The 14,327-nt window shown below is 41.8% G+C and overlaps 1 protein-coding gene across 4 annotated transcripts in view; it reads right to left on the reverse strand.

Annotated features, from left to right (window-relative positions):
* Positions 1 to 8,616, reverse strand: part of mctp1a (multiple C2 domains, transmembrane 1a) — a 166,242-nt gene extending 157,626 nt beyond the window's left edge. For all 4 annotated transcript variants that reach the window (XM_048237048.1, XM_048237044.1, XM_048237045.1 and 1 more), the window contains exon 1: positions 7,765 to 8,616. In XM_048237048.1, coding sequence (XP_048093005.1) covers positions 7,765 to 8,271 — 507 coding nt within the window. In that variant the 5' untranslated portion in view covers positions 8,272 to 8,616. The remainder of the gene's footprint in view (positions 1 to 7,764) is intronic.
* Positions 8,617 to 14,327: the final 5,711 nt, after the last annotated feature.

Below are 14,327 nucleotides of genomic sequence, written 5' to 3' on the forward strand. Positions count from 1 at the left end.
TTTATAAAGTCTGGAAAGCATTACACATGGCTAGGGAAAACAGTTCAGCCAGGCCTTTTGGAGAAAAACACACAGAAAAGAAGTAACTAGCTTATTGTAGACAGTCTGCCTGCCTGCCTGCCTGCCTACCTGCCTCAAGGCCATACTGAGTCATCCCAGAGCATCAGATTTAGCTACAGCCATAGATGCCTGCATCTATTGGACTAGCGCTCACGCCAACACCATGGAACACCGCACATACAAACGTCCATCACGCCATGACAAGCGGCATTTGCCTGTGAAGTTATGTGGCGCTGCCTCTTCTTATCCGCCGGACTGAACTATAATACATCCCGGTCCCCCATCAGCCCCTGGGCCCTGAATCATATCAGCCGGTATGCAAAAAACGCCTGGGTCCTCGTTTGCCTTGCCAAATGAGATTTCACACCGAGGCGAGCGTGACCATCGTGCACGCAGCATGCGTGGCACTGACATCGTTAAAAACGGGAGACTTTATGGCTCACTCTGTGGCAGGCTTCCTATAGTGTTATTATATATGGTCTCTGTTTCTATTTTACATTTCCAAGTCTTTGTATAGTCAACTGGCAGAGTGTAATTTTCCCTGTCTTCACATGGGCTGCGCCAAATCAATGAGATCGCCGTGGGAGAGCATTACTTAATGTCAGCTGAGACACAAGAAAAATCCAACTGGAGTAGTCTGGACTGTGCCAGATTTAATCAGATTATTCGTTAAGAAGACCTACACTGTCTTCTTGAAACATTGTTTAGGAAGATATAGAGTTTGCTGACCCATTTAAACAGCTGATGAGATCCAGGTCTTATTTTCAAATGGAATACTTCCCAGACCTGAGGCCCACTCTAAGTTGGATTAAGGCCTAGAGACGCAGAGACCCCGAGACAAGAGGCTTGTTGACTAATGCTGTTACCTCCATAATAAATAGTCCTATATGTATCTGCTCAGAGCAGTTGGGACGTGCAGACTGTCATTATTCACTTCTAAATCAATACGACGACTCCTTAAAGTAATTATGCCTCACAGAACAGCCACAGATGAATATAAGAGATCGACGGGTCCGCCTCCCCCCTCTACGGCACTCTGATGAATCACGTCTGGAATATGACGCTTCTTCCAAGGAAAAGGATTTCCCCCATACGAAATTAAATGATGCAGGACCACATGAAGTCCTGGGTATCACTGGTTCAGAGAGAAGCTGTGCAGCTCCCTCCTGACATCAGACTGCACTAGTCTACACAGCTATTAACAAGCATACGCAAGGGAAGAGAATCCCAATCAATGAGGAGGGGCCATAAGGAGCACTGAAGCATTCAAATGAGGAGCCTTTGATCAAGAGCTCAGTGACCTTTTTCATTAAAAAACCACCTCTCTCTCTCTCTATACCTCTCTCTCTCTCGCCCTCTCTCTCTCTCTCGCTTTATTATATGCATGAGGGCCTTTTTCACAATGAAGGACACAAAAGCTGACACAGGCTTGTCACTGTAAAGGGACTCCTTCAGCAGCTCATAAAAGCCCACTCATACCTACAATATCATTCAACTGCAAATGCCTCCGCCTGATTAAGAGTTGTTTTAGCTGGGAACTGGGGAGCGTGTCTATTTTGTAAATGTGTATTGACCATCTGTGTGGCCTTGATGTTCATGTTTCTTTTCCTGGGGAACAATTCCAGCCATGGCAATGAAACAGGCATTATATATATATATATGCCTTTAGTTATGGATCTGCTCCTTCTGATAAAAAGCCATATAATTCTTTAGTGTGACTGCCACAGACCCCGCCGCATTACTATTTTTTTTAGGGCTGTCAATCGATTTAAAAAATTAATCTAATTAATTACATACTCTGTGATTAATTAATCTAAATTAATCACATATATGATTTTTGCTGTGAAAGTATTTTAAATATTTAAATTCAAATGAATCATTGAATAATCAGCATTAGTGACATTAAAGCAAAAACTCTTATTATTATTTTAATAATGGCCATAATAATCTATGATATGACCTAATATGCTGAGGAAATAAGTTCAAAAGTGCTTCGGGAAGAAGTTTTTTTTTATCACATACAAGGTATTTCAGGCCACAGATATAACCTAGGGGACACAATGAAAATAAAGTATCACTCCCCTCAATGTCAACACTATTTCTTTGCAATGATGTGCGACTTTAGAGTTGATGAACTCCGGTGATATACAAATTCTTTGCTGCAGACATTGCAGAGGATTTTATTTTAATCAACACTTTATTTTTATCAACACCATCAAGACGTTTTTGAAAAGTATATGTTCCAATCAATGATCTAGGCAGCACATTTTCTTATCTCTCCTTCATTTTACAGTCTAATAGTTACTGACTACAACGGCTCGGGGTCAAAGGTCATACGGAATCGATTAATCTGCATTAATTTTTTTAATCAGTTTTTTTTTTTAATTAATTAATCGAAATGAATCAGTTATTTTGACAGCCCTAATTTTTTTGTGTTTTTTGTTTTGTTTTACAAATGAACAGTGATGAAAACAAAAGACCAATGGACAAACCGGACAACTCAGCTTCACAACGAACACTCTGCTGCAGTTCAATTCTGCTTTGGCCTCTCCTGGGCCAAATTGTTTTATTTTGTTACCGTCCAGCTTGATTTGGCTAGTACTGACTTTAGTCAGTAATGATACAAGACAGACAAACATCTGACTTCAGATGAGCCTGTGGACAACAACCCAGGCTAATTTCATCTCCCAATTATTCCTGGCCAGGCTTCATTAAGGACTTCAAAATGCAAAAAACTGTTAATTTGGTATCAGTCTATTAATTATGAAGTAAAAAAACAAAACTTCACCAGACAGCAGACCTCAATGTCACGGCATTCTAGTGCCTCACACTATTAGAAATGCAGTCCCACATCACTTGGCAGTGCTCCGGCCGCGTCTCCATGAAAGGACATGAAAACAAACAGCCTTGAGGGAGAAAACACAAACAGCCAGCCAAGGTGCCTGACTGACTCATCGTCAGATCTCCGCTTGTGAACTCAAGAAACACAGATCACTCTCCAGGTCCCCTGCGGATAATATATCTCATCGACTGTGACGTTGGCTGTATGCTATACAATAGCACATGGTCATTGACTTACAAATAAAAGACGTGACACTAGGCCAGTGGAATAAAACAAGCAAGACTAATGACTAACCAATCGGATGCCATGTCTATTTCAGCGGAGGCACCCAACCTCCAGGGGGGTGGTGAGTAGTCAACTGGGTGTTCTGATGGCTGATGGCTTACACTTGGCCTACTGCAGCATCGGCAGTCTTTGACGATCCATGAAGTGTGCCAGGGTCTCAGGGAGGAAGGCTCTTTGACAGCAGCCCCTCACTCCCAGTGAGGTCAGGACTAAATCAGGCCAAGCGACACAGAAACAAGACAAAAAATAACAAGAACATAAGCAGCGCAGGACGTCATTTACTGTCCACAAGGCCACTGAGACCAACGCGCCTCCCAGCGGTTTCCTCCCCCAGCCTGGGAGGGATTTCTTCCTGGCTGTTAAGAACATTGCAGTGTAAGGCAGTAGCCTATCCTCCGCAAAACTGACTACTTCAATCACTCCCTCCTCGGCTGGCAGACCAGACCTGTGGTCTAAGGGGCTGGCCACCCATGGGCCAAAAGCACTTTATGTCTCATAGATAAGTCCAGCGCTGCTAAAAGGCCCATCTATCACGTCAACGAGGGCAGCCCTGGCTGGCAGACATGTCCAGACACTGACCTCATCACCAGGTATCTGAAGAGGCACCGCCATTAGGGATGAAGTCAGGCCAACACACACACTGCTATACTGGCTGGACAGTCCATGAGTCTCTTGAAAAGGACCATCTGCTGCCTCTCAACACTGGTGACTGATCTCATAATCTCCTGCAAAAGTCACCCCTCACCCCTGTAAGTGCTCACTTTATGTTTCAACATTTTTAAATTACTTTCATTGGCACTTTTCGCCCCAACCACCATTATTATCATGTCTTGGAAGTCAGTTTTGCATAGCTGTCTAGACAACACAGTAACACACCAAACCAAACAGCTGCTGTGCGCTGTTTCACCCCCACAACATTAAAATCTACAAAACTTGGTGACATTCAATGAGTCAAGCGCAGACAGCGAGCTGGCGAACTCCTGCACGACTGTGAGCTGTGGAGGTGGGGACCACACAGCGGAAGAAACAAGCCGAGGAGATATGAAAAGGCTCTTGGTGTGGCTCTCATCACGGAGAGCTGCCTGTGAATGACTCCCGTGCTGTTCAACCTCAGCGTTTAATATTTCACAAGGGGACAGCGGCACAGGCGAGGCTGAGCAGAACGAGTAAGAGGGCTCACGAGGGGATTCAATTATGAATACGACCTAAGAGCCGCCATTCATTCACACCCCCCCCCCCCCCCCACCACACACACACACACACACACACACACACACACACACACACACACACACACACACACACACACACACACTATGGGCTGATGCTCTCCTTTCAGCATCATTGTTTCTTGTGCTTCATCAAGGGGCCCACAGGAAACCTTTTAAAAGTGCCTCTACGTCTGATCCAGTGCTCTGATTTCATCAAGGCCTTCAACAACAACTGCCAAGGGCCTCAGTGTTCCTCTAGAACGTCTAAACTTACAAAGCGATTCTGATCAGTCTGCCGGTTCTAATTTTACTGCTAGTCTGATTATTTAATCAAAACTGTTTGTTTGTTTTTAAACTTGGGATGTTTCAGAATAATACAAAAGAAGGCTAACAAAGTAACTGCTAGGGAGGGCAAAAGGGATTGGGGCTGCTGCACCAAAGGTAAAGAAGACATTATGCTCCAAGCAAGCACAAACCGTGATAAAAGCCTCATTAAATCGAGACGGCAAATCACCTCATGTTTGAAATGGAACAGAGGATAAGAGCACACTCGTTTTAGGAAGTGTCAGTTCATCATATCACTCTAGTAACAACCTACAGTACCAACACAATTTCAAGATACAACTTGGAATAACTGATATAGTTCTACAACTTAACCACTAAAGTTTTCCATCAAACAACTTTTGTTAACACTGATACACATTCTAAATTTGCTATAAAAAAAAATGGCACAAACCAGTACGATGATGCAACTTCCTGGGGCAGCAGTGGCCTACTGGTTAGGGCTTCGGACTTGTAACCGGAGAGTTACCGGTTCGAACCCCGACCAGTAGAAATGGCTGAAGTGCCCTTGAGCAAGGCACCTAACTCCTCACTGCTCCCCGAGCGCCGATGTAGCAGGCAGCTCGCTGCGTCGGGATTAGTGTGTGTTTCACCTCACTGTGTGTATAGTGTATATAGTATATATACTTATACTTACTTAACCAGTCTTACTTAAATGATGTTTACACAAGGAACAATAATAAAACACTATAAATACTGTATACAAATATTTAACCTTACACTGATTAAAACTACATTTAGATGTCCACTCCAACAATGTAACATTGAAAATGTACATCTAAGAACTGTCAACAACCAGTTGCCATGAAATATTTTTTATCCTTCAACAGACATAGATTGAAAATAATATCTCATGAAGATTTAATTTTTAGGCCTAGTGAATCAAAGTGCTAACCCTAATTGTGAAACTACCCATGTGACATTGCATGGTATAGGCCTGCCCTAGTTTATTAAGCTACTGCTGGAAAATCAGCATGTGACATAGACAGCAAGTGTATAGACTCATTAGTGCCACATCTCTGTATAATCTGGAATCCTGTCACCAGTCTGAGATGCAGCTGGAATGAGCTTGGTCATTTCTCACATCATAGTGATGAAAATTTCCCACCATGCATCTGTACACAACCGGCTTCCTCATTCACTTGTATCCTTTTATGTTAAGTAAACAGACGGCAACAGACCAACCATTAAAAATACTGAGGCAAGCTTACAAAAAAACAGGCAGTGTTTGTTCCCCCTTACATATGCAATCCAACTTGAGCAGATGAGAGAGGATTTCCTACATGCAATCATCTGTCAAGGTTAACTCGGCAGCAATGAAGTTTAGCCTGAGTGGAGTTGCACTGGTCTTCATTATCTTAATGCAGGGGAGGTCTAAATTAGATGTGGGGCTTGGATCGGAAAGCACTGGCCTCTGTTAAAAACCTGCTGTCCTGGCCACTGCTTCTGGGTATTTGATCAGTGTCCATTCAGAAGACATACATTAAGATAATATATTCTCATATTTCAGCTACTGCAAAACATGGTAACACAGGACAACTACAGCAAACTGGTATCACAGCACTTATGTGGTTGATGGGTGTATGATGGATGTGAGCCTACTGTCAATCAATGCAAATAAATCTGTGTATGTCACATGTACAACAGCAGGCAATGATAACATAGATTGATCATACAATCTAGTTTTAAAGTAAGCTGATTAAAATGTTCAACCAAAGAGGTGTGTTAACACTGTTTAGTCCTCACCAAAGCTGTTGACAGAGCTTGGGTTGGAGTGCGGATTGTCCGAGGTCAGGGATGTGTGTAGCCTCCCTTCAGCGAAATAGGCGTTACATCAGCAACAGGGGCGCCTGCAGGAATTAATGCTATGGTACGCACACCCATCACCAGGTCCCCCCCCCCCCCCAGCCCCGCGCAAAAAATTAAATAATAATCACGCGTGGATAATATTTGCCCCGTGCATCCACATGCAATAATACAACAACAACGTCTACAATGACCTATTCATTTGGACAACTTGATACAGCCCTGTACAGGCTAAAGTTACCTTGTTTTACGTGATGTCTGGCTTTAAACAGCTGTAATGCAGTCTAACGTTCTGACAAGCACACCAATTGCCTACCTTGTTCTTGCCCATCTGGAATAACTCCTTTAGCTTTGCTGACTCCATACTTTCTGTTTTCGTTGTTTAAACTTGTGATATGCATGATGAGTATTGAGTGAATTAGCTCAACATTGTGTGCTGATAACCATATATAGATAGCCGAGTAAAAGAAAATAACTAGTAGCTAGTTGCATGCCTGCGTGCGTATTCTGTCTCCTGCTCAAACAAAATGTGCGCGCGTTCATTTTGATAACGTGTTCACTAAGTTATGTAATAGAACATTGTAAATAGCCTGATGATGGCATGCAGCTAATGGGATACTGTGCATAGTTGGGAAGGTATGGTGGGCCAATTTGGTGTGAATACACATTACACACACACACAATTTTCTCTCGTTTTTGAGTAGCCTGATGGTACGCACAGTGCGTACGGACGTACACCTGCAGGCGCGCCTGATCAGCACCACACAACGGCCGCCAGATAGGACCGTCCCTTCACGCTCTGTCAACTTTCAAGTAGGCCAAAAATGTAGCTTTTGCACACTAAACGCCTGCCTCTTTAATAGTAAAAGCATCAATGACTGGGTTACTATCGATATGATAGTGGTGAGCCGAACCCTGCCTCGAGGCTTCACACTAATATGAATATGAATAACAGAAATATGGGGCACATTCGATTCACAATCAAAATAGGATGAAGACGGACAGCAAAATATGAAAGCTTTATGGTGATTTTAGGGGATTATGTTTTCGTGTGAAATCACACCATCAAGAGGCTAACCTACTGAAACTGCGCAGCAATTCAGCCGAGCAAACTTGTATCCACACATGCGTAAATTGAATTTTCACTGATGACCCTCTCATGACCTATTTGAGCCTGTATAAATCGATCAATTATGCTATTTGAAAACAACCACTTACAGAATCACTGGCATGTTTCCCCATCTCATCCTCACTGCTGGCACCAGAGTCTACCACCAGTTTCTCGAAGCATGCCGAGCCCAAGGACGAGCTCTTTTGATGGGACATCACCAAATGAGACAGTGCGAGCTTAGGGCTTCCATGTCCGGGCAATTGTAGCCTGCTTGTAGATTCTCCATCGGCGGTGACCAAGGGGGACACAGCAAGCCCCGATGCACTACCCGGGTCCGGTTTACCGCAGAGCGTCTTATCACCTTCGAAGCGCGATGGAGTAGAGCAACTGAGATTAGGCTGTGATGATGAGAACACACGGTCTAAAACCTGTTTCTTCTTTCGTTTAAACATCCATAAACCGGACTCCTTTTTGCCGTCCCCACTGCGTCTCTCGGACCCTAGTTTTGGACTTAAGAAAGGTTTCGGGAAATTCTTCCATATCTTTCTCTGAGAGGACGATCTCTGAGAGGCTTCTTGATCTTTAGCGGTGGCATCCTTAGATTTCTCCTCCATAGTCCCCGAGCAGCAGCCCGCCAGTCTGTTGAGCGTGCAGTGTAGTGACTGTCGCTGTGGGTTGCCTACCGCACGCACTCTGATCGATTCCCAAAGCCAGCTTCTTTCAAGACGGAGGCTGGTTAGACCGTTTGACTGTTGGCACTTGACACAGACACTGTCATTTTCATTTCATAGCATGCACAAACATTCAGTTTCAGTGGTGATGCAGCGGAAGTATAGCTGCGGTAGCCTATCAAGGTTTCCAAAGGTGTAATTCTCAAAGAGTCATACAGGCTAACCCTGCTGTCAGTGTGAAGTTGAAAGCAAGTGAAGTCCTGCTGGTGTTTTCTTGCTAATGCGAGAGAAAAAAACACAATAAGTCCGATGAAATGATACCAACGTGTCCGTTGCCCATATGATTATTACCATCAGCAGCAACAGCTGGCAACTGCAGCTTCACCGTTAAGCGTGATATCGTATTGCCAGCCAAAAACACATAACAATGTCCCACCCACTTCCTCTAACCCACAAATGTTTCGTGAAGTTTTGTGAAGTTATTGCACACTATTCGCCCACAATATACTGGACTGAACATTGTCCCTAGGCCTAGCTTAATTCATTCAATAAAAAAACAAATGTCCACGCTCACGTGTGATTTCTGGATGCTTTATTAATATAAATCGTGTTCTATAACAATTAAAAATATTTCGAGTAGGCCTACAGGCTATACGTTTTCATCAGCTAAAACTAAACATAGGCAAATAGCCTACAACGAGGAAACAAAATAGAAAACAACAGCATCAGTTTATCAAAAATGGAATTAAGGAACACACGTTTAATTTGTTCTGCAATAGATTTTCAGTAAATATTGATCACTGATCTTTATTCTCCTGTCAACCCCAATTATGCAGCATAATAAAAGTCAAACAACAACCAGTGAGATAACAACATTAGTTCTTCCATTCACTCACTTGTCTGAGACACAGAATCAATTTGCGATTAGAAATAATCTGAAATTATCTGAAATTACCTGAACAAGCCTTCACATTTGATCATACACACATAATCCCTAAGGGTGAAATTGTGCATAATGAGTGATGACATACCTTTGAATACTCACTCGGCATTAAGGCTACAAAACTCCATCATCTGATTGGTCATTTCATGAAGGTCATCATTAGAGAGTGCACTCTTAAAACGAATGTGTTGTGTTTTTAACACATCTCTATGCCCAGATAGGGCCAACACAGTTTAGGAGTGTGGTAAAAAGACTTGCCTACTACAGTAGGTAGGCTAAATAGTTGCCTTATCTTGCCCATGGCACTTCTGGTTCTCTCCAGGTCCTTTATAATTGTGATTTGTTTAGAGCTATGGGACTGCTTTTAATGAAATCAGGAAAAAATGAATTTAGATTTGACATGCATACCATGCTCTTGTGTTTAATAAAGTCTAAATTCTGCAGATTAAAATGAAGGATTCTGAGACACAGAGGAGATTCGTGCCCTGTTGGTCTGGTTTTTCATCCATGGGAGAAACATGTGTAGGCTATTTAAGACAGGCCTCCCACCTACACCGATCAAAGAAAGGATTTAGATGCTGTTCTTCACTTTGGCACTAGCATTCTGAGGTTGTTGTGGATAAGTTCTGCCTGCTAGTCACTCCACCAAGTACAATTGATATATTTTCTTCGAGTCAATGCACTCTCACATTCTCACTAGGCAATTTAAAGTGCAAAGGGAATTTTTCTAATTTCCCACAAGAGAGTCATTAAAATGCTCTGTTGAAACTGTGATTTGCACCATTGCGTAACAGAGGCAGCTGTTCTTGATAGAGACCAACATATTGTTTGCTCTCTGGTACTTCACAATGGAGGCTGGCAGAGTGCGACTATAACACAAATCAGAAGACAAGCGTAGAATTTAATACACTAGTGTTTGCAGGTACACTATAATTATCAGCCTACATCTGTGCAGCTATTTATTATATTTCATGAATATGAAGGAGTGTGTCACACTCAGCAGACATAACTGAAACAGTTGCATTTATGCAATGGAACGAGAGATAAATTGCTGTACAACACAGGGGCGCCTGCAGGAATTAATGCTATGGTACGCACACACCATCACCTGTTTTTGTTGTTTAAACTTGTGATATCCATGATGAGTATTGAGTTAGTGAATTAGCTCAACACTGTGTGCTGATAACCATATATAGATAGCTGAGTAAAAGAAAACAACAAGTAGCCTAGTTGCGTGCCTGCGTGCATATTCTGTCTCCTGCTCAAACAAAATGTGTGCGCGTTCATTTTGATAACGTGTTCACTTAGTTACATAATAGAAAATTGTAAATAGCCTGATGGCATGCAGCTAATGGGTTACTGTGCATAGTTGGGAAGGTATGGTGGGCCAATTTGGTGTGAATACACATTACACACACACAAGGGAAATTGTCTCTCGTTGTTGAGTAGCCTGATGGTACACACAGTGCGTACGGACATACACCTGCAGGCGCGCCTGGTCCTACACATATACAACTGTGTGTACTGATTGCCCCTTAATCTAGTTGTCAGGTTTACCAGAACACACAACACAAGTTGTCTGTGGTCTCTAGGTGACTAGAACAAACACATGGAGTGCAGGATATTCCTACTGGTCTCTCCAACCTTTAGAGCTCCAAGTAAGTGTTTCATTAGTGATATATTTGTATAGATATAAATGAAGGATTTGTTTAAATTCAGTCTGTTTCTGCTGAGACAGCAGCTGGCCAGTTGGAGTACCTCAGTGTTCACTACAGAGGATAAATTTGAAGAAAGTGACAGCTACTCAATATTTTGGAAACTACAATCGTTTTAAAAAATATATATATATATATCAATCAGTAGCCGATATGTTCAATTGCTTCAATGTTTTGATTCATGTTTTACCATTTATTTTCCAAACATCTGGCTGATATAAAAAAGAGACTGCTGATTCAGAGGGAACATGTCCTATGAGACTGCATTGCAACCACACCAGCCAGACAAGTAAGTTCAAAAGTCTTGCCCAGAGGAGAATTTAAAAGAACTGAAGTGAGATAATGTTCCACACCATTAAATAAATCTCAGCAGTGACCTTTCCATGGATTTCAAAGGTAGGCTTGTTAAATTCAAGCCCGTGAAGACATCAAACAGGAAACCACAACACATGAAGACAGAAAATCAATAGTCTCATTTGCAAATATCTTAAGGCTCTTCCACAACTTTATCACACTGTTAACAGATTTGGTGTTGGGCCAGAGACTCTTTGAGAAGCCTAGACTTTATGAAGGGTATATTGGAGCTTTATGCATTGTTAAAGATACTGAGATTGTATGTCTACTACAATTTATATTCCCTCCCTCAATCCCTCCGTGACTGTCCCTCCTTTCCTTTCTTCAGAGCTCATCTCAAGACCTTTCTGTTTCAGGAACACTTTTCATCTTCCGCCACTGCATAGACTGATCACAAATGCCTCTTTTTTTTTGGTTTGTTTGCTTGTTTTTGTGTTGTCTTGCTCTGTGTGTGCTTTGTTTGTGTTGACTTTGTAAAGTGACCTTTAGTCTGAGAAAGGCGCTATATAAATAAAACATATTATTATAGCTTCGCTAGCGGCGGTCATATAGGGATTGTCATTTTGTCAAAGTTTTTTTTTTTTTTTTTTTTTTCCCCGCCATCTACTTCCTGAATTTTGGTCAATGATATTCGGGACAACCGTACCACCGGGCACATGAAATTTGTGGGTATGTAGCCCCACTAGACTTTTACGGAGAAAATTTTGTTTCGGCCCCTCGGGGCCACTCCCCGTTGGGCCCCCCAAGCATAAAAAAAGCAGTTTTTCCTAAATAACTACCTGAACCGTGGCACTGAGGATGAAGAATCTTTTATGGTATGTTGGTCTCAAGGGCCCACATCAATCTGGCCCATAATCACTCATTTGTGATTTGCACCCCCCCCCCGGTAAAAAATGAAAATGCAATATTATTCTGCTTTAATCGCCCCTATTTTCAGTTAAGATGTTCAGAACTGCACCAAATTGTGTGTGTATGATTGACCTGGCATTCTCTGGGGGTATGCCAAGTTTCGTAGAATTTCATCCATGGGGGGGTCTAAAAAAAATTAGGTTATGTGTACATTTAGTGACTGTACACTCATTGGCCTGTAGATGGCGGCGCACACATATACACATGCACACACACACAGGCACCCACATACTATCGGTATTAGAACAGCCTATACATAATTATAAATTCAGTAGGATTAAAAGAAAGCCAAAATAAATATTCATCATCATCATGGCTGCATTTCCAGTATTGGCGATAAGTAGTCGTTTGTCCACTAGATGGCGCATCGTTGCAGTGAGACGTAATTTTGTTGGAAGTTAAAAGTGGGGTGGAAAAACAATGGACGCTTCCTACAGGACTGTAGTTTACCGCAGAGAACTTCTAATAAGGATAGGATGATGTTCACATGAAATGTAATTCCCATTTCTTCTTGAAGCCGAAATAAATCTGAGGATGTTTATCGGACATGCTTGGTTTTTACTGCAGGTACTTTAATCTTATAATATCAATAAGGACCTAGGTAATTTTACTGTGTTGGTTGAGTGATGGAGGCCAATTTGATTGATTGCATTTGTAAAAAACTATAAATGCGGTTATAACAAGCAAATTGATAGCAGCACTGTAATTGTATCTTTCGACTGTCATTAGTTGCACGTGCTACAAAAATCATTCTGTGCAATGGAAGATTTACCAATGTTACACCGGTCTGATACAGTTTTGCCTGTACATGCGTGAGACTGAGACGCCTGTTTATTTTGTTTTAAGTGCGTGCAGGGTGTGAGAGGGGAATCTATGTGCTTTGATTCCAGCTTGGAAGTTGTAGTCTGTGAAATTAAAAAGCACGTGTGTGTGAAGTATCCAAACAATGACACCTTCATTTCATTATGGCTGCTTTAGCAACACACCCTAAGCTACTGTGTAGTGGGTCCCATTTAGAAGTGGCTACTTCATTCGCGCTTTCCTTGACATTGAGCTGCTTGAATTTTATTACAACTTTTCGCCACGATATGGCAGTTTAAGTCCGCTTGATACTGTAAGGCGTAAGCCATTGGTTTCAAAGGAGATTTTATTTGTGTCGCCAGCATAGCCTATTGACAATTTATGTTGTAAATAGGCCTACCTGTAGCTTAGGAAAGCTAACAGCTTTCTATTAGGATCTAGTTTGTTAGTTACAGTTTTGTCATAACTCCCTGATGCATTTCGGAAAATTAAACAATATCGGGTGCCTATGGACTAGGCTGGGTGAACCCAGCCTGATCTGGCCGCTTATTTATTTTTTGATTTCTTAAAAGATTGAGCTTGGTCTGGTGAAAGCCAGACTAGCCATGGACCTCAGTAAATGCAAAGGAACATGAATCAGCTTATATTTGAAACTAACAATAACGGACAACAGCTCTTGACTTTGGCCCGTTAAAATGTGTGTATGAACAGTCTAGCTTACGATTTCATCAAGGCCCATTTGGACATGTCAGTTATTTGCACCACTGATTAGATGTAAAACAGCATTTCGTTTCAGACTACTGTTACTTTTTGTGCATTAACAATAAAGTGTTACATGAACTAAAGATGACTAAAATCTTATGTAGAAGAAGAAACATTCACAAAAAAATCCATCCATCCAAAATGACCTTTGTTTTGATAGCTGTTGAAAACGCATGGAACTGACAGAGATGTTTTTGTTTTATAAATAAATAAATAAATAAATAAAATAACATTATGCTGATACCTTTTGCTTTTCCCAAATACAATGTAGCCTACAGTGTAAGTGACCTTTCATCAATCCAGTTGCAATGGATGAACTGTGATGAACTGCCCTACTTGTGATTGTTTAGAGATTTTAAAGGTTTTATAACAATGCTACATCTTCTTTGGCTATTCTACAATCTATTCACCTTTTCAGCACCAGGGCCTGTACCACGGCGGGGTTACTGACTTATCTGGGTAACTTCTTGAGAGTAACTTCATCGTGTGCAGGCTTAACTTCCCGATTAACCCAT

Source organism: Alosa alosa, chromosome 24, assembly GCF_017589495.1.
Source record: "Alosa alosa isolate M-15738 ecotype Scorff River chromosome 24, AALO_Geno_1.1, whole genome shotgun sequence".
Taxonomy (NCBI): domain Eukaryota; kingdom Metazoa; phylum Chordata; class Actinopteri; order Clupeiformes; family Clupeidae; genus Alosa; species Alosa alosa.